Here is a 24,920-nt window from a genome sequence, read left to right on the forward strand (position 1 = left end):
TAGGACAGTTTATGACACAGGAGCCAACTAAACATTTCACATGATGATTAGAAATGTGATTTTTTTTCCACAATCATGAGACTATTATAAGTTGGAAACAAGGTATAGTGTAAAATCGGTTGAATTGGTTGACACTGAATAAAATTTGTTTTTGAAAATCCACCCTTTACCTATTAAAAGTTTCCTTAGAGCTAATCAGGCACTCATGAATGTGAAAGCAGCCTCCCTCGCTGTGACGATACCGCCGTGAGTTTCGCTTTGTGCTGCTCTGTGATGCACATGTTGCAGAAATCAAGCTCAGCCTGTTGCACCAAAGGTCATGCTCACCATGTGGATAATTGGCATGGCCTTTCCAGAGAGCCGGAGGGGCGATGGTGTAGGTTGTGGTTAACCGTACGTGATGCAGTTCCATGGTGTTCCCGGGATGAGTCCAGCACTCGGCTCCTATGACGCCAGGCAGCGTCGGCGCTCTCTTATGGGCCTTTGTGGCACCAGTGGAAAACAATTAGCAACTCTGCAGTCAACAAGGAACATCTAATCACTCAAGGGCTTTCCACGACGGCTGAACACCTGCAAACACATTTGTTCTAAAAAGCCCACTGAAAACACTCAGAGCACAACAAAGATTTAAGAAAACCTTATTTACTGTGTTGCATCGCCATAGAAACAAGACCATCCTTTCACAGTGCTGTTCAGCGGAGACATGCTGACTTTGAAAGGCTTGCTTTACATCCAAAGCAGTATCACAATCTTAAGAGTGTGACTGATGCTTTTATCTGTGCTTGTTAACTGAAAATTTACAGAAGATAATGATGGATGTACCAGACACTGTCAGCTGCTGAGGCATGTGTTTCTGGAGTTTGACAGAGCTCGCAGGTCAGCTGCTGCAGGATAGGTCAACGTATGGGACCTGAAGAGGCAGAGCAGCAGCTAGTGAAGGGAGGAAAGAAGCCCGAGGCTGCAGAGCCGAGAGGATGACCTTCGGCGGGGCGAAGAAAAACACAGCAGCGAAGATGCTGTCCGAAGTCAAGCTGACAAGCTGCTACAGAGCTTGGCTGAAGAATTGAAATGTACTCTGCCTTGCTCCACTGGAGCTGGGGGACAAAAAAAAAAATCACAAAAACTAGCCATTAAACAGAACTCTTGAAACAAAAACCTGTTTGTAACACAATAAGTTATTTAATATCAGATAGGCTTCCATTAATATATTTCTAAAAACCTGATTTATATGGCAGCAAATGTGAAAAATCTAGTCTATTTACTGGTCAATTAATCAATTAGCCAATAAACAGGAAATGACTTGGAACTGCTTGTTTTTTATGCAGAAACTCAAACATCTGCCTCCAGCTTGTCCAGTGTGATGATTTGCTGCACTAAACAAATGAGGTTTGACATTTATGTAAATCATTTTGAACTTGGAGAAAATCATTTTTATTGCAATCTTGTTTAATATAAATACAGAATATAGGTGATACCTGTTTAGCAAGGAGTCAAAGCTTATGTACAATGTTGTTCAAAGCCCTTCCTCATGCACATCTATACCCTCTGAGCTTCTTTTGACCCCTTCACCTCTCAGTGGGTGTCCAATAAACAGAAGAGATGTTTCTAACCTTCAGCAATCCTTTAAGCGCATGCCTATATTTTGCTGCCTGCAATAATAGGTCTGTCTCTACCTGTAGATATTTAGACGTCAGCTCTTGACACTTGTTTAAACAGATAAACACTTGAAGCTTCAGTAAATTAAACTGGTGGTAACTCCTGTTTTGCTTTTCTTCCAGCTGTGTAGAAGCTGCAGCACCTCTGTCCTGTCACATGTTTTATTTCTTTTATGAATGAGGTTGTAGTTCATGTCCAGTATTTCATTACGAGTCAATATGAACAGAGATCCTGCTGTCATGGCATCTTCATCAGAAACCCACCATTACACACACCAAATGATTGGAGAAATATCTAAATGCTGGAAAGCCTGTTGGAGTCAAATTTGCTCAACACTTGCATCATCACTCCCTTTGGTGTAAACATGAGGCTGAAATCTAAACTGCAGCAGCTCAACCTCAGCTGAAGAGATTTGACAGCTGATACTCATCCAAGTCTCATCCACCCCCCAAAGTGACATGCTTTCTGTGACTCAGCCGTTACTCATGTGCAGTCCTTTTGTTCATATTTAATGAGCTCCAGCATGTTCAGCAAATGTCAACCAACAACGTGAAGCCAAAGCAGGCACAGAAGCTAGATGCTGGAGGAGAACAGCTGTTGAGAGCGCGCCAACAATGAGATGCTACGTCCGCTGCCGTTAAATGAGACTGAACAAACAATTCTTCGTTCTGGAGATGAGCCTCCAGCTGCTGCTGCTACCGTACGCAGACCTCCACCCGTGTTCAGCTAAACACTCAAATGGTAGGTGAAACAGCATTGAAATATATCCCACTTTGATCAAAATGAAACTCATTTTATTGGGTCAACAAGTGTCATTTTACAACATAAGCGTTTCACAATGAAGACCTTTTGTCTTCAAGAACTAGAATCTCGCAACAACTCTTGACATCCTAATCAGCGTGTCGAAGCGCCATTCAAATAAGATTTTAATGTATGTCAGCTACATTTAGAAAAGCTCAACTAAAGGAGACCCCATTTTCTAATTTCTCAAAAATTAAAGAAAAGCAAACTTAAAAAGGCTGCGCAGATTTCAGGAAGTTCAAACTTAACAGTCACAACGCAGAGCTGGTCTGGACCGACTTAACCTTTTAATGGTGCCACCACAGGCTTCTCCTCCAAAGGATGAGGCTTTTTGATACCAAACAGATTGCGCAGGTTGACTTCCGGGTCGACGTAATGAGGGATCTTGCGTTCATTGAAGAGGGCCGAGAGGTTGGTCTCCACTTTGGTGCGTCGGGAGATGCGCATGCGCAGGGCGAAGAGGCGACGCAGGTTTTCCTCCACAAGGGGCAGATTGTGTCTGTCCAAACGCTTCTGCCAGGACTTCTTTGGCCGTCGCCGTTTCTGTTGGTGTCAGAAAAACGACTTAGAGATGTTTTATACTGGCTGTGTAGCCACCTAGCATTTGGAAGCACTTAAAGTAGAATTTCATCCTTTAAACCCAACAACCTCAAGCTGAATGTTCCCTTCGGTTTGCTAGAAACACAAAGGAGTCTACTTTCAACGGGTTTAAAGAGAAATCCCCCCCCAGACAGATAGCTTTAGCTCATTGCCATGTGGTGGCTTTAGTCCACATCTGCATCGTGGGATACGGACATCAGAATTACCTTCAGAGCAGTGACACTTGGGTCATGATGAAGAAGGTGTCTGGTCATACTCTCCTGAGAAGAGAAAGCGAAAATGTCATAATTTGAAACTTTGTACAAGAAAATGGCAGTAAAATGTGCAGAAATCATGTCACTCATGTTAACACTCAATGATCAGAATTACTTTAAGGTTGAATTTGGCAGCCATTGCTGGGTATTTGCTTGAAACATTCTCAATTGGAGTATTAATGCTGCTAATTTGACATGACCAAAGTCACACAAGGGATTTACAGTTCCACAAATCTTTGAATGCAAAGAAAAAAAAATTTGATCTCCTCACAAGGACCTGCAGACTTGTTGCTCACCCTCATAGCAAACTTGCGTGGGCAGTCGGGGAAGGAGCAGCTGTATTTCAGGAGCTCGAGGTGCACCTTGCGGATGTGGTGCTGCAGGTTAAAGGTTGTAGAGAAGTAGGCCAGGCAGTCATCTTTGGGACAAACCAGCACGGGCTTATGGGAAGCGTGGGTCCGTTTGTGCCTCCGCAGAGCGTCCGCCTTCTTGAACACCTTCTTGCACACTTGGCACGTGAATGTGGCTACAACACATTTTATTTTTTAAGTGTTAAGTGGAACATGGGACAGATTTCAGCAATTTTGTACGACCACTGCAACATTTACCTGCATGTTTGGCCATGTGCTTCTGAAGTTTCCCCCACGTGTTTTCAAGCACCTGGCAGTTGGCATGAGGGCAGCGATAACCTGCAAGAACCAAACAAGGCCAGTGAGTATGAGAAATAGAAAGGATCACCACCAGTTGGATCCTTCTGGGCCCCTTTGATGAGAGAGATGCATGTTATTTGTCCTGAAACACTTTGCTTAGATGCAAGAAAAGGTTACATGCATATGCAGCCACGCTCCACTTTTTAATTAAGGAATTTACAGGGATGGAAGATGAAAGGACTCCTACTAAGACTGAAATAGACCAACCTGCGTGCTTCTTCTCATGGGCTTTGCGGGCGACGTGGGAGTCAAACGTGGCAGCACATCCGTCCCTCGTACACCTACAGTAAGTACCCCACCGGGGACAGGCAGAGGCAAAAATAAAATCACAGGGGCCACACCCACTCAGGCTGTAACCACTCATTTGTCCCCTGCAAGAGCCCGTACTCCAGGCTTCAAAGATCTGATCAGTTCAAAATGGCAAGGGCATAATCCAACGACTCATCTGGATCTGATCTCAGGCACTTCATTCACTCACAGAACAAGCTCCAGAGTGTTTCTACACAACATTTCACAGACATACTTGAACTTGACCGTCACGCCGTGCTCCTTTAAGTGCAGTTTAAACACTCTGCGTTTTTTGAAGGTCATGACGCAGTTTGGATGGTCGCACTGAGGAGAGAAAACATGCAAGACACGAAAGTATCGAAAAGTGGTCATTTAACAACAGGAGCAGTGACTTTCAGAGGATGCAGTTTGTTGCAATGTGTTGCTCTGGCGCCATCTCGTGGACAGAGTTGCACGTTAACACACACCTTGAAATACTTGCCCTTGTCGCCGTGGGCGCACTGCACATGCCTCTTCAGTTTGGCCGCGTTGTAGAAAGTCTGCGTGCAGCCCGCGAGCTTGCACCTGCAGAGAAGCGAAGTTAAAACGAGGTCGCGGCTGAGAGGAGCGATGGCGCAAAACGAGACCGGAGACTCACTTGAACTGCTTCACCCCGCCGTGCTGCAGCAGGTGGCGGCTCAGGTGGGATTTCCTGGAGAAACGACGACCACAGCCAGCAACTGTGCACTGACACGGGCGCTGCGGACATTTGGTAACAGTTTTACACCTTCATGTCTTTTATCTGCACCTTTAAAGTAGTTCACATAACGGTCTCTCACATTTAAGAATATGAACATGTGTGCAGCAGCCTTGTAAATAACCAACTTCCTGACTGCACGCTCTTACCGCTCCGGTGTGCACTGACGCATGCTCTTTCAGCCTCCACTGTCTGCTGAAAGTCGCCCCACAGTTCGCGTGGGCGCAGGTGAACAGCTTCTGCGGCGGAGCGCCGCCAGGTTTCCCGCTGCGCACGCCGTTCATTTTCACTTTCCCGACGAAAATATTGAATGGAAAGGCGGCCGCTTTTGTCAGCCTGTCTTATAGCCTCTTGAAAGATCTTAATTGGTTAATTGGCAGCGTCGGGTCAGCAGGCGGTGAGTCAGGCTGCGCCCGCAGCGTCCGTCCATTCAGCGTCTTCGAGAAGTAAAGCTGAAATTAATTAACCTAATTGCCCGCTTAGCTCAGCTGTGTGCAGACACGCGGGCAAGTCAACACATGTACCAAAGCCAGACAGGTGTTACATGACTTCCAACTTAAATTAAATAATAAAACTCATCCACAGAATATGATTGTCCACTCGTGACAGGCCTCTATAGCCTATCACACTTAAAACAGCAGAGAGGAGCGCGATATATTCTCCATTCCTAAGAAAAGTAAGATTATAGCTGGCTTGAAAACTGCACAGTGAGAGGTCAATTTTCAAAAGTGATCAGCACACTTCAGATTCAGATCACTCTGGTTGATTTGATGTCACATCTTTTTGGAGCTGTAAGTGTGATACCGCCATCCGCACAGTAGAGGGTGCTGTTATTCTTTATTCTTTACAGGAACCCCATTAGCTTCCACAGAGGGATCCCTGGTGTTCCTGGGGTCCTTACTGACACATCAACAAAAAATTGCACTGAATCAATTAGACCAAAAATACAGCGTGAACAGTGTCAAACAAAAGGTGTCAAAACAGCTATAAAATCTTGAATCTTGATAAATGACTGGATACTTCCAGGTGACCTGAACTCACCTGTTGTGTCCTACATCCATGACAAAAACCAGTGTATCACTGAAGAAGTGCATGGTGTTATTCCAAACCTGCATGAATAACAAAAGACTTGCTTTAAATTTGGCCCCCACAGTTAGCAGATGTTTCTGCAGGCCACATGAACAACGAAGAACTAATCTAGCAGCTCTGTTCTGTACAATCTAAAGGGTTTTTATTATTATTATTATCAGCTGTGCTTGACCCGAAGAACTGGCAGCACTGCAGGTGTGACAGAACGAGTGATCTAACAACATCAATCGTAACAGAACATCTCTGTCTGTGAAAACAGAACGCTCTTTCCCATCTTGGAGACAGTGTAGTCAACGTGGTCCAAGACAGTAAGTCATCTAATTTAACACCCAGTAATTTAGTTTTGTTGTGTTGAGTGCAGTGGCGTCACCAAAGTCGATATATCTATTATTAAAACTTCTGGTACTAGTTTGTTAAATCCCATTGTTTATCCTCTCTTAGATGTGTTTAATGTTAAATGTAGGGTTAAGTAGGGAAATGGAAGGATGCTTAGTCACAGATGGTGCAGATGTCAAACCTCTCTGATCAGAGGTTTTGTTTGAGGAACGGCTGTTTGAAACAGCCAGACTGCTGTAAATGGAGAAAGTTAGTGGATGAAAGTAGCCATTCATAGCCCTCGACGGGGTCTGCTAAAATTCCTCAGACCACTAATAGATGAGTGAAGCCGGCATAATGTCTGCAGCTCTGACTCCTCACAGCAGTCAGCTAGCATCAGCCCTGTGTGGTGATCAGCCATTCTACTGTATGTTTATCAAGAGAAAACCGCCGACAGTGGAGATGTTGATGGTGCTTCAATGCAGATAAACAGCAGAAAGGCCAGTCAGTACTGAACCGATGCCTGTTTTGATGTCAGCTTTCCTATTTTTGTGGAGGAAGAACAGGGCGAGCACATATTTGGCCCTTGATGCTTCACTCCTCCTCCTCCTCCTCCTGCCGCTGCTGCTGCCCTCCCCTCCACCTCTCCCCCAACTATCTCTTGCTCCTTGTTAGTCTCAAAAGGAGGAGATGAAATATTCAGAGGGGGCTGTCAGTGCACAATGTGCCTCCATTAGCGGGGAGTGTTGGCAGGATGGCTGCTGGAAAACCTGACTGCAGCGGCGATGCTAAGCAGCAGGTCACAGAGCAGCACATGAGCGCTGCAGCTCTCCAGGTTCAGCGCTGATTGATCTGTATTTATGGTTCCCAATAGGAAGCCGATTGATCGTATGCTGGCACACAGTCCTTTAGAATTAAATTCATACATCATGCCTGTCATGTTTAAATAAATCACTCCAATATTACGAAATGTGCCAGTGTAGATCTGCACACTAGTATGGTTATATGGGGTATTTTACCATTTTGTAATGTTCGTTTAGGGATATTTGCACTATTTTTATAATGACTGACTGGTCTATACCAATATTTTTCATTTTATTGAAGTGCAGCATGTATCTGGTTTTCTTTATCTAATATGCTGTAACTGATTTCTGTGTGATGCTTGTTTCAATTGAAGATGCCAGAAGAAACGCTTCAGGTTTCATCCAAAAACTCAACTCTTTCTCCTTCCTGAATTCACTCATGGAGAGGACACGTCAAACAGCTACTGGATCCTTAAAAGCTTCCATTGTCACACTGTTGCCCTCAGTGTGTAGAAATAGAAATGTGTAAAATGTGAATGTGTAAAAAGGGTGAAATCAGCCTCTCTTCAATCATCGCTCAGGTTTTTAGAAATGCAAATATGGTTTAATATGATCAGTACTGGTTAGGAATTGTCCCTCTCAGATATCAAATGATCAGAATTATATAAAAAAATGATGTTAGTCCTGCAGCAGTCCCAGCTTTTAGCCTGTTTTATCCCACTAAACGTAGTGGAGAGGATGGACTTGGACTCTTCTGCAAGCGTAAAAGCAAAGTTAGAGTCCTGCTGCAAAATATGAAAGACAGAAACATCCTAAACTGAGTTGGTTACCACAGAAACAGTATCTGTTTCCGTGATAACCGTGATAAGGCCTCGGATGTATTTGTCAGGATGTTTTTGCGTTCAGCTGGGATGCGTCTTCATCCTCTGCAGACCTTTTCCACCGCCGCGCATGCCTCTACACTGAGAACACGAATAAAGTGCTGAACCCTGATCCGCTTCATGGCTTTTCTCCGGCCGTGCGCCTCAGCAGCCGACCTGTCGCATCCTCTCCCTGCACACAGAGCTGCATGGCAACGGGAGGGGGAGCCTGCTCGGGATGAGGGAGGGTACCACGGTCCCACGTGTCCTCCTCGCCGCAGACCCAATGCATTTCTCCTCGCTTTCCCATCCCTTCGTTTCCGCATACCGCAGATTCGCATATACGCACACATACAGCCTCATCCGGACACCCGTACGCGCCCGCGCAGCCTTGCGGAGCTGTGCACTCGCCGTGCGAACTGCTCCGCTCCTCATTATTTCCTCACTGATCAATCTCACGGCCTGTATCGATCATCTGCGCCACTGGCCTATAGATAATGATTCATTTTTCATCATTCTGATTGGCAATGCAAATCCAAATTCTCAACGGCGGCGCTGGCCGGAGCTGAGAGGGCGAGAGAGAGAGAGAGAGAGATAGAGGGGGGAGAGATGAGAGGACGCGCATCATCAGATGTTTAGCAGATTCCCTTTCGAGCTTCGCCATCATTTCTGCGGTGCGGTTTTTGGTCTTCTCCCTCCCCTCCGTCGGCCGGGTTCGTCACATTTTGCGCCTCTCGATGCTGTAATCCGGGGGAATATGTGAAGATCATGCTGGCGGTGTGGTGCTTCACGGTCTTTGCTGCAGTGGGCGAGAGGCTTGCAGTCTCAGGTAAGAGAGGGAGAGGAGAGAGAGGGAGGCGGAGTGGGGGGGTGTTTGGATGAAGAGCACCTTTTTTTCTTTTCCTTTGCATCCACGATTTTTTCCCCTTGCACCAGCACTTTTCTCAGTACAGGCTGTGATTGTGTTGAAACGGGGTCTCGGTGCCAACCAGCCCGCCGGCCTGAGATCACTCTCCGCTGCGGTAGATTTGCTGCATCAACACATTTCCGTCGCTGCCCCATCGCCTCTTTGCAACGTGTTTGATCCAAGAAACATCTCAAAGCATCATTATAGAGCGTGTCAATCATCTTGGCAATGTGTTTTTCAGCTTGATAGATAATTGCTGAGATTTTAAGATATATAGTCCCTGAATATATGTCAGCATGGGCGTCAGTCCACTATAGAGCCTCAGCTGTTCTATATTAATACATCCATTATTCCACCAAAGCCTGATTGTGCCCACTTAATTTCTACGAATGTGCATGAACTGATAAAACGTGATTGACTGGTCAGTGTGATAAATTAGGTCACTGAACCATCAGCTCACAGAAAACAACACTGATGCTCACACAGCGTGACTCATTAAAAATACATCACTCTCATTTGCTTTGCTTACTACACCGCTGCCAGGTGCAGTTTAGGCAGCCTCCTGCACACCCAGCGAGCCCCTGGTGAATGTCCCTGTTGTGCTGCATGCAGGTGCGGACAGGAGCCCGGTGCAGGATGGAGGCATGTGGGACTGGTTTACCCCGGCAGGGCAGCCGGACAGCGGGGACGCTGCCACTAAGGTCACCTATCCGAAGCGGCTGGTGCAGCAGATCAAGTCGGAGGAGGAAATGGCTCATGACCACCTGGATACCAGGGTGAAGAACAGCACCGGGGACACCTCGGTGAGTTGTAGCTTCACCAACTTCACTCTCATTTCCCCAATTGTGTTTATCTTCACATTGGATCACTCTGTTCTCAACTCAGTGCTCTTAAATAAGGGGGCAAGGAACCCTTCAGGAGTCTCCCAATTACACATTGCATGAGAATGGCTTTTTAAATCAGATATTACAGGTAGATTTTTTTTTCTGGACCAAAATCAGATATGAAATTTTTGGCTTCAGGAGACCCATGTTAAGTCTAGTGCTCAGCGTGCATCCTTACCAAAGAAGATTCAGTACTGGTGGTGGTCTGCGGGGGCATATACTGTATGGGTGTGACAGCAACTCCACACACTGATGGGAACCTCGTCTTTTCTCCTGTAACAGTGCAGCGCTCAGCTCTGCTGCTCATGTGGCTCCTGCTGCAGGGGAATGACAGTGCAGGGTGGTATCTTTGCAGCAGTCGCCGCTCCTCGAGATTTTGACCCAGTTAGCCACTGAAAATCCCTTCGAGTGTCCAGGGTGAAATAACATCAGCTGGATGAAACCAAGACAGACGAGCTGTTGTTTTATTCCTGCCTGAACTTGAGCCGTAACATCTGGCAACAAGTTCTGAGACTAAAACCTTCTCACCTGCTTTGTATCCCGCGCAAGAATTGGAGTACGTTCACCAAAAAGCCATTCAAATGTTTGCGTGCGTGCTTGTAGTGGCCCTCTCCACATGACAAAGCGTAGCCCCCCTCCTGAAACATTCAGTCGTCGTGTCCGATCATCCGGCTGCCGTGCTGAGCACCCCCCGACTTCTTCATTATTCAATGGTGTGTTGAAGTGTGTCCCCATTAATTATGAAACAGGCCTGTGTGAGAAGTGCTGCATGGTCCAAGAGGCTTGAGCACACGCACCCCCTCCCCCCGTCATGCTGATTTGATGTAATTCATATAACTGTTATGAGAGGGTCCATTAGGCTCCTCACACACACGCGGAGTCACATGTTTGAAGACCTAGTCCTAGTTTGAAGAACAGCTAAGATGAATGTCGTTGCCCCCGGTGGACAAACTGTCTTAACCAACAATGATACCGTATGAATAAAAAAACAACAGTTATTGTAACACACATTCACAAGACGCAAGCGATGACGGTGGCTTCAGAAGTCCCTGTTTCAGCTGCTGCACTTATTAAGCCCTGCTGTGTTTAGTTTTTAAAATATTTAAGATGCAGGAATGCGGGTCGTCATAAATTTAGAAGCAGCAGGAGATGAGCTGAGCTTTTGCTTTCTGTTCTGTCACATCAGGCTGCACTGAGAACAGGTGAGGCAGCATTTTTGCCTCACTGCTTCGGTTGTGCCGTTTCATCTGTCGTGATCATTCTTTGTGACAAATTGACACTGAAAGACAAATTATAAGAGCAATGTTTTCAAGGTTTGTGCTTAAAAACACTACACATATCCATGATTTGCAGAAACACACAGTGCCTACATCTATTCTGGCGATTTGGTTGGATTACAGTTATTTTAAAATTTAAGGCTGGTGTTGATGTGCTGCACCATAATTTTGATTTTATTGGTTATTTAATTGCCTCAATTTCTCAGGTCATGAGAAAAAACTTTAAGGATAAAAGCGTGAAACCATTTCATGCATAAAACTAGAAGTTTGTTGTTTAATATCAAGAAGTCAGCACACGTTTTGGCATCACTATAGCTCTAAAAGGTCTGCTGCAAGGCGACTCCATCAGAGAGGAGATGGACGATGTGATGCGATCGAAAGCTCCGGAGCAGCTACTAAAAGGACCTCGTGGTGAGATTGAGTCTGGTTTGCCTGGTCCACCTGAAGAACAGTCACCCAAAGTGATCCGAACACAAATGCAACCGAAGCGAAGCGGTGCAACAGCGTCGTTGCGCAGACGGAGCACCGACGGACACAAGCCTCTCCAAGACAGTAGTAGGAAATCTGCTGCCCGTACTCGCTGGAGGGAATGATGCCTGAATAGTGATGCATGTTATTGTAAAAGCCCAGTGATTCACTGCAGCCTGGTTTCTCCAGACTGAGATCAAAGCCACGCTGGCACAGTCGGAGCTGCTGAGGAGACGCACTGTTTAGTCTGCAGTAAATGTCCCTCTCTCTCTCTCTGTCTCCTGGCCCTGCTGTCTCCTCACCTCCAGTCGCTGTTCATTAGGGACATCGGCACTGCACCGCTGCGTGCAGCCGCTGCCACTAAAGTTTTCTCCTCCTCCTCTTCCTCGCCTTTTGTCAAGCCCCTCTCCATCCATCTCTATCACAAAATCCCAGCTTAGCTCTTAAACAGCCATAGCTCTCCGCGGTCATGCCCGCCTGAAAGCCGGCAGCCGACGTCGATCAATGGAGACTTTATCAATCATAATATTTCAGCTGCCGCGATGCTTTCAGAGCGCTCGCAGTATTGATTCCGTTGAATTATTCATGGGACTGTTTCACTCTGTGGCTTTTACAGAGCGACACACTCAACCACAATTGTTTTGTTACACTTCAATTTATCAGCCATCAAATCTGTCTCTGTGTCGTTGTTGTTGTTTCCAGCCCGTCCACTTGGCCCAGAGCTGTTTTCAAGTGGAAGCCTTTGGACAGACCTTCACTCTGGACCTGGAGCTAAACCAGTTAGTATAACAGTCCAGGATCATCAGATCTGCCTTTTTTTCTTTTCTTTTTTTTTTTGCACATGCTTGTATCAGTAGGTGCTCTTAATTTACTGCAGCTGTTCTCATTAGCATTTCCCCGCACTTCAGCAAATGCACTTACCGCCTCTATTATGTTCCACAACAAGATGGGGAATGCCAATGTGACACACACACACACAGACACACACTGCTGCATTTTTATGAGCCTCCACTGATTTTATTAACACCACAAGTGAAACCACCACAATGGTCACTTATTCTTTGTGAAATGTATTTTAGGGACCAGCAAGAGGTGGAAAAATATCCCTGATGACAACAATTTTGCTTAAACGGCGACAGAGGTAATGCTGTCCGAGATATTCACGGTTTCTCTCCTCTCTTTGCAGTCACCTCCTATCTTCAGAGTATGTGGAACGGCACTTTAACCAGGATGGCAGACCCTCACAGTCTGTGGTGAGCCTGTTCTCGCGGGGTGGGGATGAGTACTGACGGGATTTTAGTGAGTGAACTTGTCTTTTGGCATTCAGGAGGCGGCATATTAATGAGATGACCAGAGCGGCAGAGCAGCATTTGGTTGTTTGGCTGTAGAAACTGAGACTTTGTCACATTTGGCACTGGTGCTGCTGCCAGTTGAGTCTTAGAACAATTTAAAGTTTGTCAGCCTCACATGGCCGAGGACTCATTATATAACACGATTCCTGTGTGTTGTTTTCATCTAATGCAGATCTGACTCAATCTTTTTGTTTGTTTCTTTTAAGGCAGATTTTTCTTATGTGATTGTGATGTTTTGTTGAAGTTTGATCTCAGCCTCCAGTTTTATCTATTTATGGAACGTGCATTGCGGGCTTCAAAAATAGGCTGCCGTGCAGCTATTAGGATTGCACATGTTACTGTGCTCTACATACGTGGGTTCATGCATGCCTCTCAGCCGTGGCCTTACTGGAACGGTCAAGAAAAAAGCCAGCGGATGCCTGCGGTGTCAAACCACGAGAGCAGAGAAAGAATTAAGAGATAACAGGAAAATGGATGAAAGCCTTAAACCCCCCCCCCAACCATCAGCCACCCACCCGCCGAACCAGCACTCCACATCCCCACCCACAATCATTCCAAACTCTCCCTCAGTCCTCCCGACCAATCACGAGCCTGTTTCCATAGCAACGAGTTAGCTCAGCGGTGTCATTAAGTTCTTGGCAGCCAAGAGAATGAAAGAAGACAGAGAGGGAGGGAAGAGTGGAGCCGGCGAGCGAGGAGGATGGAATACGAGCAGTAAAATGCCGGCGAATACAAAGGCAGGACGAGCTGTGGCGTTGGGGAGGAGTGATTTTGGTGTTTGTGTGCTCATAGACAATCGGTTTGTTCGCAGAGTGGTGGGAGGGAGAGGAGGCCCGCAGGGCCGGGGATGGAGGCCTGTAGTCAGGCCAGATTGTCGCTCAGCTGGACGGAGGCCTCACGTGATGCCTCCGATGCTGCTGCCGGACACCGCAGGTGCGATGCATTCAGGGCAGTGCGTCACCAGACCGATCTCTGTCGTCAGAGCGCTTTCATTTCCATTCAGTGCGCTCGCCGACCTGCTGAGCTCAATTCGATCCAGGTGAACCAGTGTTTGTCATTTTTCTCACCTTTCATCTCCGCTGCTGTGACCTCGCGAAGCCACTTTTGAGGGAGTGTCAGCTGGAGGCGAAAGCCTGTGGAAGTCAAGGTTGTCATAAGAGCACGACAGAGCAGAGCACAATTCCTTTTTTTACTCTCATCTCGTGGTTTTCAGTCACAGCCCGCCCACTGTTCAATGCTAAATTCTCACATCTAGCTGTGTGGGCAACATGAGTGTGATTTATTCAAGAGATCCTTGTCGAGGGTCTACCTCCACCTCTATTGTCAGTGAAGCATAGCAGGGTGGAGGACACAAGTAGGTCACAAACTGTGCCGTAAACGTAATAGTGGGAAGAGGGTTGGAGAGGGTAGACGTGCATGCAGAGGCTGCGAGAGGTTTTTCCTCAGAGGTGACCTTCCACCACACCCAGCGAAGTATAGAAGCCCAAAGTGTGTCAGCAGAGGTCGTATGATGAAACCGTGGTGCATTGTGTCCACAGGGAGGGGAGCACTGCTACTACCAGGGAAGGTTAAGAGGTATACCAGAGTCCTGGGCAGCTCTCTCCACCTGCCGCGGCCTGTGGTGAGCCTGACAGTCAACCTTTATTCACAAAATCGCACACAAGTGATCTGTGCATGCAGATCAGGCCGCGCTTAAAATGTCTGCACACAAAATAACCGCTCAATTGTTATTTTCTGACCTTTTCCGCCTGACTTCCTCTTGTGGTCGGCTCTCAGCGGCATGTTCTCCGACGGCTTCTTCTCTTACGGGATTGAGCCCGTTCACAACGCGAGCAATCAGGTAAATAGTCAGTGAATTATAGCAATGATTACTGAATGTTTTTGGCACCAATGATTGTGAATGACATCGTGTCTGGATGCTGATTTGGTTGCTTTTAGGTGCTAATGTTTTCTCATGTCATTCTGTTGTAGGATGGTGGTGCTCACTTGATCCGCAGGATGCCTGACATCAGACTGTCCCCTGAATGTCCAGGTACATCAGTACATTTAAAGCATAAACTATTAACACTCATATCCCATCAGAATAACACATTTATGTCTTTTCTTCTTATCCTCTATTCAGCCTCCAGTTAGATAAATAAGACTCAATAGGACTGTTTCATTAATTTCAATAACTGTTTTTTTGATATTCTGTGGATACTGCCAATGTGACTGTCCAATAAAACTCCAACACTAGAAAAACTTCACACCAGTGTTAGAGGACAAAACAATGTGATAATTGAATGGGATGTAATTTTTAGTTAATTCAGATGGGGCGATAATTACCGGCAGAGCTTTCTTGATTAGGAGCCATTAAGTTTGACTGAAATAGAGACTGTTTGACTGCACCTTTCACTAGAAGTCATGCTGCTCTAACTGCCTGCAGCTCTGCTTGTCTCTGTGTCCAGACTGTACAGAGGACAGCAGGTGGGAAAGCAGAGGAGGTGAAGGTGATGACGACAGACCGGACCAAATGCGGGAGCAGCAGGCGTCTGCGGGGCTGAGGAGATCCAAGAGGTTCGTTCGCAAGCCCTCTGTCCAGACTGAGACCAAATATATTGAGTTGATGGTGGTCAACGACAACGAAATGGTGAGTTCAAGGTACCGTACATTTGGCTGCTAATTATGTGAACGCTGCTGGTCCAGAGAAATTTGTCTGGTTCACAGATGATGTTTGCTGGTCTGGCAAATGTCAGCACATGAAAATAAAGGTCACATTTCACCATACTGCCATTGAATGCTGCACTAAATACTTGCAGCCACCAAAACAAAAACAACCAAACAAACGTAATAGCCTCAATTATTCTGCGACTGCAAAGCTGACAGAGGCCACACAGGCAGGCTGCCAATTTCATCATTATAGTGTGAAAACTGCCCTCAGAGGTATAAATGTAGAGACGCTGACTGGAAAGTGTCTGACAGGAGTCCAGACAAAATATAGCTGGAGGTGAAGCAAAAGCTAGAAAATGGTTACGAATAATAAATTAGCATCGTGCGCTCAAATATCCTCTGAACAATTAACCAGACTAAACATATCTGTTTCAAAAGACAACATCAGCACTCACCTGAATGTCGTTTCAAACAGGTAACGGTCAACCATGATCTGCATGAATGAATGAATGCTTAAAATGTTTAAATCAGCATTTTCCCTTTATTAAAGCTCCGATAAATTAACGAGTAGCTCATCTTGTGTTTGCTGACCTCCAGCGGTTGAACCTCTCACCTTGCTGCAGTGATGCACAGGTGTACTCCAGGACCTCGTGACATCACTGTTGGTTACCAGGGTTACCAGAGATCCTTACATGTACAGAAGTACTGTGTGTGTGTGTGTGTGTGTGTGTGTGTGCGTGTGTGTGAGACTGTAATCCATCTCTTACACCATCTGTGTCTCCACAGTTTGTACAGCTGCGTCGCTCTAGCAGCCAAACCAAGAACTTTGCCAAAGCAGTGGTCAACATGGCAGATGCGGTAAGAGCTTTGTTTGTGGGATTATAATCCTCCTCCTCCTAAACTCTGCATACACACACCACCTGCCGAGAAGTGTGTGTGTGTGTGTGTGTGTTTATGATTTATCGCAGATAGCACACAGTTCTCCATTCACAGAGTGTTCACAGCACAGGTGTCACGGCAACAATGCAGTGGACTGATGGGCGTTTTCGGTCCCCAGATCTACAAAGAACAGCTGAACACGAGGATCGTGCTGGTTGCCATGGAGACCTGGACCTCTAAAAATATGATGCCAGTCATGGAAGATCCATTGATAACGCTGCAGAACTTCATGAAATACAGGAAGGACAACATCAAAGAGCAGAGCGACGTCGTCCATCTTTTCTCGTAAGGGGACTCGTAGTCAAGTCGAGGCTTATGTGATGTTTGGACGCCAGTTGGGGTTTTACTTTAAATGACGCCATCTTTCCTGTGCTCTTCAGAGGGCGAACATTTCACAGTAGCCGCAGTGGGACGGCCTACACAGGAGGAGTGTGCTCTCTAACGAGGGGAGGAGGGATCAACGAGGTGAGGAAAATTTGTTTTTGTGGCTTTAGGACAGAGCCAGGCTCGCTGCTCTCCTGGTTTTAAGCACCACCTGGCGACCTAAATTACCTGCAGGATTTTATCAGTGTGCATCTCACAGTAACGCTCTCCTGTTCGGATCCTCTATGTATTCGTTCCAGTATGGGAACGTCGGTGCGATGGCCATCACGTTGTGCCAGAGTCTCGGCCAGAACATCGGCATGAGGTGGAACAACGCACGCAACTCTGCAGGTAAAGGTGGAAGCTGCATGGGGGATGATAGAGAGGCTATAAAACAAGGGATGGACTGAATAAAAAGGAAGACGAGTGTGGAAAAGATCGAGGCAGAGGACGTCAGTGAGCGATTGGATTGATGGCCGGGCAGGGGGGTGTTATAGAGAGAGCGCTAGGTGTAGGTATCCCTGTCCAGCAGTGCTTCTTAATTAGACTTGTCCATTAGGTGATTAGTCACCTGCGCCCATGGAGGAGGGGGTGGTGGTTAGAGCATTGAAGCCACTGAACAATGGGCTCAGTGATTAATGGATTAGAGCCATCAGGTCCATTCCTCAATGCCAGGACAAGCTCAGTGCACACACTATAGGCTCCCAGACCTCTGTCACGGTGTCAGGCCTGTAGAGAGTCTTCTTTGTCGACGCTGCTTGCTGCCGCACTTGAAGCATCACAGCATTATTTTCCTCTCTTCATCTCTGCTCTTCTTCTTTGCAGGAGACTGCAGGTGCCCAGATGCCTGGCTGGGCTGCATCATGGAAGATACGGGGTAAAGAGCCACACCACAGCACGCCGATGCGAACAACACAACGCACCCGTAAACTGCATCGTAAACTGCCGCGATTTACCAGCAGACAGCAGGACTGTTTCCCCGCCGCGCTCCCTCCAAGCTGCGATTCCTTCCCTTCATTTCACTCAATTAGACAATTAAACACCTGTAACAGAGGGATGCATCGACTTTTACTCAGTCCTCAGTGAGCCGAGCCAGCTTGTACTTGATGCTTGAAGCAAATTTGTTAAAACATCGGGCATCAGCTTGTCGACCGCTGTGTGGGAATTAAAAATCGAATTAAAAATATTTACTATACAGTATGAGTGATTAGGTTTTGGCTCGCGTCGCCAGATGGAACAATACAGATTTCAATTATTCATTTGAGTAATATCTTACTACAGATGGTAACATTTCTGTCAGATTGCGAAGTGGCACAGACACCCACAGTGGATCTGGCATCCCTTACTGGCAGAAAAGCATTGTGCTGTTTTTTTTTATTTTTTCCTCATGTCCTCACCTCGGTCTTTGTGTGTGTGTGTGTGTGTGTGTGTGTGTGTGTGTGTGTGTGTGTGTGTGTGAATACAGATACTATCTGCCCAGAAAGTTTTCTCGCTGCAGTGTCGATGAGTACATCCAGTTCTTGCTCCAGGGTGGCGGGAGCTGCCTCTTCAACAAGCCCAACAAGGTGAGGGCCATGTGGTCATGTAGGATGTGTGTGAGAATCATTATAGGCTTATTCATTATTCTTAAGGTCTAATTTCCTTTGGAGCACATGTTTCCTCAAAGGACCATCGAATATTTTTGTTTCCTTCCTTTAAGTGATGCCCCTTTCTTCATATCTCTGCACTTCCAGCCAACAATCTCCTGTATTTCTGGCAAATTTCATCTCTCATCCATCTGTCTCCCACTTTATATGTATATATATATGCTCATATATATCCCTCTCTGTCTCTCTCAGCTGTTGGACCCTCCAGAGTGTGGGAATGGCTTTGTGGAGCCGGGGGAAGAGTGTGATTGTGGATCCCAGGTGGTGAGTATCCACTTGGACCTCATGCATGAAACCCGGCTCTTTAACCTTCTGCAGATGGGTTGCACCTCCTGTCGCTTTGTGAGCATCGGAGGGTGTGTTGTTTGCTGGAACAGAGCTGAAGGTTTGTTTTCATGTCCGTGGCTGCAGGAGTGTGCTCGTAGTGGAGGAGCCTGCTGCAAAAAATGCACCCTTACCCATGATGCCATGTGCAGTAATGGACTGTGCTGCAGTAGCTGCAAGGTGAGTCCAGCTACTTTATAACAATGAGTCAAAAAAAGTGAACAAAATCTATATATAATCTACTTTATATGAGACAAAAAGGTGATTAAACAATGTAAGAATACTGAGCTAAAACATGTACATCTGCTGGGGTTTCTCATAAACAATTAGGGCTGCAAACTAGGGAAATAACTGGAAATAGTATAATTTTTTGCTTGCATGCAACAAAGAGACACATGAGGCATCCAGCTTCTTAGTTTTGCTCCTCAAGCTGGCGTGCATTGAGATTTAAACTTCCACAGCCTTAGTCTTAGTGTCAAGGGATTCATGGTGTTTGCTCTGGTATACTACTTACCTAAATCTAGGTCAGAAAAACTACTTAAGAACAGTTAAAGTGAATCCACAGTGGGTGACCTTTCAGAGAGCCTGTGTGGTGCACTCACATGCATTGCAAATATGATTACTAATATGACTTATCCAGCATTTACTTGATGCCTTTTCATGCTGTGGCCTAGTACGAGCGGAGGGGCGTGGTATGTCGAGACGCTGTGAACGACTGCGATATCCCAGAGACCTGCACCGGAGACTCCAGCCAGGTAGAGACGACTGTATGAAACACTGGAAAAAATGCTGCAAAATCAGCGAGAGTATGCAGAACGTGATGTACTTTCCTTCTTTTGCAGTGCCCTCATAACGTCCACAAGCTGGATGGCTACATGTGTGACAACAGTCAGGTGAGGGCTGGTTTTTGGCATGTTTTCTCGTCTGCAGCTCACTCAGATATACACTTAATTATTCTTGTCTCCTGTTTTCAGGGCCGCTGTTATGGTGGACGATGCAGGACTCGTGATGGACAGTGCAGGGGACTCTGGGGTTATAGTAAGTATAGAACACATGCATGTACACACATACCTGTGCTTGGCTTTGTAGCTTCATTCTCCTCACGACAGACAATTTGTGTCTTTGTTTGCGCTTCCAGATTCAGCGGACAGGTTTTGTTATGAGAAGCTGAATGCTGAGGGGACAGAGAAAGGCAACTGTGGTCCAGGTCCTGAAGGCCAGGGCTGGCTGCAGTGCAACAAGCCGTGAGTCTTAAGTGACGTATGTCTGTGCAGCCAAAGCATAAGTTACACCTCTGGGCCATACTTTTTCTCTTTTTTCCTGTTCAGGGATGTTTTATGCGGCTTCCTCTTCTGTGCCAACGTGACGATGAAGCCAAAGTTCGGAGACCTGCAGGGCGAGGTGACCAGCTTCACCCTCTACCACCAGAACAAGTACCTGGACTGCAGGTGAGTGAGTCACATCCATCTTATCTGCTACAACCAACAGAGTTGGAAATTAGAATCTCACACGTCTCTTCACCTGTCTGACATGATGCTTCACTCAGAGGCGGCCATGCTCTGCTGGAGGACGGCTCAGACCTGGGCTACGTGGAGGACGGCACTCCCTGTGGTCCCAACATGATGTGTTTGGAGCGACGCTGCCTCCCAGTGGCCGCGTTCAACCTCAGCTCCTGTTCCGGATCCAACTTTGGACGAATCTGTTCCGACCACGGGGTAAAAATATCCTGACCTCACATCTTCCCAGCAAACAGTGATTTGGTGAATTTAGTGCAGGTGAAAAGACATCTAGACATTTTAAAGTGAATGTTTTTCAGACACATTCTGTAACTTATTAGAAACACCTCTACAGTTTGAAGTAATACAACTACATTATATTATATATTATATTATATTTTCTCTTAGTCCCATTTACAGACCCAATTCCAAAAGTTTGGATGCTGTGTAAAATATAAATAAGACTTTCTGACATTTACTCAGTTAAAAACAGTGCAAAGACAATATTGTTTTTTGTAAATATCTACTTATTCTCGATTTGATGCAGTCACATGTTTCAAGCAAGTTCGGACAGGAGCAACAAAAGACTGGGAAAGTTGTGGTATGCTCCAAAAACACCTGTTTGGAACATTCCACAGGTAATCAGGTTGATTGGTAACAGGTGATAGTATCATGATGAGGTATGAAAGGGGCATCCTGGAAAGGCTCAGATGTTCGCAAACAAGGAAGGAGTGAGGTTCACCACTTTGTGAACACATGATTGGATAGATTGATACCTGAGCTCAGAAACACGTTCTGTTTGCAAATGATTGCATTCAGTTTTATTTATGTTTTACGCAGCGTCCCAACTTGTTTTTAATCATGTTTGTTTATTCCTGACGGGACAGAATATTAGAAACACTATGTCCTTAATGCTAAAACATATAATTTGAATAATGTCACATCTCTGTGACATTATTAAGGAAACCTGGTGTCATATAGGCATCATAAAAGTGGACTATATAGCAGATTGCATGCATTAGGCGTACCTAATAAAGTGGCCACAGTGTGTATTAACAGCATTTTAGTAACTATAATCCAACATGTATTTAAACAAGTGAAACAGGTTGAAACAGCGTGTTGAAATACTGCCACTGAAAGGCTTTGACCTGGATTCATACACGCCTTTTGACCTGCAAATCACCAAATCCTCGCTTTCTGTCCACGCAGCAGTTTTTCTGTCTCTGCTCGTCTCTTTCATTTAGCAGCTGTTACACTTGATTTTCATCTTTCTCTCTTGTAGACCTGCAGTAATGAGGTGAAGTGTATCTGTGACAGGGACTACACAGGGAAGGACTGCAGTGTCTTTGATCCCATCCCCGAGCCGACGGTCCCGACGGGCCCGGAGAAGAAAGGTCCATAGCTCCCCTCAACCCGCCCATCTCTCTCTTTCCTGTCTGCCTCTCACACCCCCCTCATAGTCTCTGCCCATCGTCGCTGTAGCTTCTCTGTGTACCGAAGCCGAGCACAATATCTCTCCCTCAAACACGAAGAGTAGCTCACCTGATCATTGTGAGAGCATCAATATTTAGACCGCACACTGTTTTCCTTCTGCTGAGTCTTGGTTTCAGTGTTGGGTGAGTGTGGGTGTGTGTTGAGATACACTTAGAGCATATGTGCATGTACAGTATGTGAGTGTGTGTGTGTGTGGTACTGTATGTCTTGCAGGCACTGTCATCTTCAAGTGTCTCCCTTACTTTCTTGCAGTCTGCCAATGACACAGAGCAATAGAGCAGCTGCTCTCATAGGGCCAAAAAAGCTGAGCAAGAGGGTGTCCAGCTGAAAGAGCAGGAGAGGGGGAATGAGAACAAAGTAATAAAACTCTCTCTCCTTTGTTTTCTTTTTTTTCTTTTGTAACTGTTGTCTCCTTGACCTCCCTCGCTCACCCGCCCGTTCTCCCACCTCCACCCCACGTGCTGGTTTCCTCCCTCCATCTCTCTCTCTCTCTGTCTGCAGGTATCATCTGCCTCTCTCTCTCTCTCTCTCTCTAGTTGATGTCGTTGATGTACGGTGTTGATGCTGTCCTCTGACGTGTGTTTTTTAGTGGTGTTGTTTTGTTTCTGCCCCCTCCTCCTCCCCTTCCTCCTCCTCCGCACCCTCCCTCCCTCCTCCTTCCTCTGCGCAGGTCCCAGTGGCACCAATATCATAATAGGGTCCATCGCAGGTGCTATTCTCCTGGCAGCTATAGTCCTAGGGGGAACAGGATGGGGATTTAAGTAAGAGTTCTGGCATGCCTTTGTGTACCTGTCTGCTTCTACCTAAAGGAACCCCCGGCCCTGCCACTCTCACCCCTCTGAAACAGATGCCGTTTGCAACTTAGGGGGGGGAACTGGGATGTCGGGTCTGAGCTCGACAGCGCTAATACTCAAACTACTTACCACTCAAACTACTACCAGTTCTTCTCTGATTGAACTGTGAATCAACCTTGAGCTCCATCCTGCACCTTTCCACCCCCTCCCTCTTCTACAAGCCTTTTACTGTAACGACAGGCCAGGACTGAGATGTTTATCTGCCAGGAACCTCTGCAGCACTTCTCTCAAGTCCACTAGATTTGTTAGGCGTTTATGAAACAGCAGATTTTTTTAAAGATGCTTTTACCTTTGGTGCTCTATTAGCCTGCATTATCCTGTTGGCGAACGCCAACACCCCAAACGCCCTCGCTGAAGTGCTTCTTCTGCACCGTTCCACCTGTGCATGCTTGCTATTGTTCACCTCTTATGCCCTGACCTGAAAGGACTGCACTCCTACTTTACTCGCAGCCTCATGAGTGACTGAAAATGAAAAGTCCCGTTAGTTTAAAAGCAACATTTTAATAGCCTCTAGCATGTAGTCAGTCCTTTTAGGGCCAGAGGTAAGTGTATGTGCATGCGTGCATGAGCTGTAAGCGGGATGTTTTCTCAGAGCTCTGGCTTAGAGGGTGGGTGTTATAAGTTCTGGTGCAGCGCCTTGTCAGACTCTGTGGGGCTGAGAGGGCCGGTGCCAGGACTACTGTAGACCTGCTGCATGTGATGTCATCACTCTAATCTGGCAAGAAGGATTTTGGATAGGACTTGTGGATGAATAATGGATTGAATGACTCATTGTTTGATTCATGTTTTTGTTCTAAAGTCTGACAGCGTTGTGGTTAAATCTCAACCAACATGAACATGAACATGAAAGAATGATTTTATGTCCACATGTCACATTAAAGCCTCTTTATGCTAGATTTTAACTAATTGTTAATGGATGATCTCGTGCAGTCATGTTTTGCTTAATTGCCCTTTAAATTTCATGCAAGTTCTACTCTAAGCTTCATAACATAAAAAAAAGCTTGTCAGTCATTAGTTTGTCATTTTTCTGCTGTCATTGATTCGTCTTGACGTTTTGTCTTTTCTCCCGATCTGTGCTCACGGGATGCAGGAACATTCGGAGAGGAAGGTATAACCTTGCAGGACCACGATCATGTGACATGTTGTTGGTGGAGAAGCGTCTCATCGCTGATTCCCTCAGCAGTTCATCCACAGAGACCATTCACACCATCCATCCCACCGCTCCTTTTGCTTGAACGCTTCATCCTTTGCTTTGTCTCTGCTAAAAATCTCTGTTTTCACTTCTCTTTCAGATCTGGTGGAGGATAAGATGCCTGTCTGTCTTTCTGTCTCTGTGTCCTGTCTACTCCCGTCTTCCTCCTCGCACTGTGTCGTTTCCACATCGGAGAAGAGGGGAACAAAAAAAGAAAAAAAGTCTTCCACTCCTGTCCCAAAAGCTCTCCAGACCTCTTCCGATTCTCGTTCCCTGCGTACTCCCGTCTGCCCCGTTCGTCTGTCCTCCTGCCTGGCTCCGTCCTCCTCTGGGCCTGTGGAGCTCCTCTCACCATACCAGCCAAGTCATACCCGTGTGGCTGCTGCCAGCAGGCCGCTGAGCGTTGTGTCCGCGCCACGCCTAGAGCGAGCAGGTGGCTCTCCCCGTGGGAGACACCAGGGTCTTCCTCCAGTCCGGTGGCTCCAAGAATGTGCTTCGGTCTGTGTACCTCCTCTACTACCATCTTGGACAGTCTGATGAAGAACATATCAACGGTGGACCAATTTAATAAGAGACACGTCTTTCCAATGCCTGCCTGCCTGCACAGAAAACTAACTTAGCCCACAGCTAAATGTTGGACTAGCACACAGACGGGCCATTTAATTGACTGAAATAACGGAAAAGGAGATGAATATTGTCCTTTTTTCTAAAAGAAGAAGGACCCGAGGCAGTTGCTCTAAGGCCAGGCCTTGATTAGGTGCATCTCCGAGCGTACAATTACGTGTTTTTAATCTACAAAGTTTGGCACTTGGATATCAGTAAAAAGAAACCGTACGCTGGACTGTTGTTAGCATGTTTTCCAAAGAGAGACTGAGGAAGGACTAATGATCAGATGGCTCAAAAACCAGTCAAGCATTAGCCAGAGCCCAGACTAATAACTGACTTTATGTTCATTGTTATTTG

General features: G+C 46.3%; 2 protein-coding genes across 2 annotated transcripts; one reads left to right on the forward strand and one right to left on the reverse strand.

Moving 5' to 3' along the window:
- Positions 1-2,563: 2,563 nt before the first annotated feature.
- On the reverse strand, positions 2,564-5,329 carry si:dkey-208k4.2 (uncharacterized protein LOC570186 homolog). The gene is made up of 9 exons (XM_041956241.1): positions 5,195-5,329; positions 4,947-5,047; positions 4,777-4,873; positions 4,545-4,633; positions 4,229-4,302; positions 3,920-4,000; positions 3,608-3,837; positions 3,264-3,317; positions 2,564-3,000 (listed from the first exon to the last, which is right to left on the reverse strand). The coding sequence occupies exons 1-9, from the start codon at positions 5,327-5,329 to the stop codon at positions 2,737-2,739; spliced, it is 1,125 nt and encodes a 374-aa protein (XP_041812175.1). The 3' UTR covers positions 2,564-2,736.
- A 3,214-nt stretch (positions 5,330-8,543) lies between these two features.
- Positions 8,544-24,321, forward strand: LOC121620258 (disintegrin and metalloproteinase domain-containing protein 11-like). The gene is given in 27 exon segments (XM_041956240.1): positions 8,544-8,804; positions 8,807-8,941; positions 9,632-9,822; positions 12,351-12,427; positions 12,835-12,901; positions 14,539-14,621; positions 14,777-14,840; positions 14,972-15,032; positions 15,448-15,629; positions 16,436-16,507; positions 16,707-16,873; positions 16,969-17,053; positions 17,212-17,302; positions 17,777-17,828; positions 18,417-18,516; positions 18,790-18,861; positions 19,009-19,101; positions 19,596-19,676; positions 19,764-19,814; positions 19,896-19,959; positions 20,060-20,165; positions 20,250-20,369; positions 20,468-20,636; positions 21,700-21,811; positions 22,582-22,672; positions 23,856-23,873; positions 24,058-24,321. Coding segments are annotated over 27 exon segments (2,481 nt in total). The 5' UTR covers positions 8,544-8,743; the 3' UTR covers positions 24,074-24,321.
- Positions 24,322-24,920: the final 599 nt, after the last annotated feature.

The sequence above is a fragment of the Chelmon rostratus genome, chromosome 17 (genome assembly GCF_017976325.1).
Source record: "Chelmon rostratus isolate fCheRos1 chromosome 17, fCheRos1.pri, whole genome shotgun sequence".
In the NCBI taxonomy this organism is placed as follows: domain Eukaryota; kingdom Metazoa; phylum Chordata; class Actinopteri; order Chaetodontiformes; family Chaetodontidae; genus Chelmon; species Chelmon rostratus.

What these genes read in the sequence shown, in the direction of transcription:
- si:dkey-208k4.2 (XM_041956241.1), bottom strand. Translation starts at nt 5,329, where the DNA reads ATGAACGGCGTGCGCAGCGGGAAACCTGGCGGCGCTCCGCCGCAGAAG. An exon ending in CGTCAGTGCACACCGGAGCG is followed by an intron (nt 5,048 to 5,194) that starts GTAAGAGCGTGC and finishes AAATGTCCGCAG; the next exon opens with CGCCCGTGTCAGTGCACAGT. An exon ending in CCATGAGAAGAAGCACGCAG is followed by an intron (nt 4,001 to 4,228) that starts GTTGGTCTATTT and finishes TGGTTCTTGCAG; the next exon opens with GTTATCGCTGCCCTCATGCC.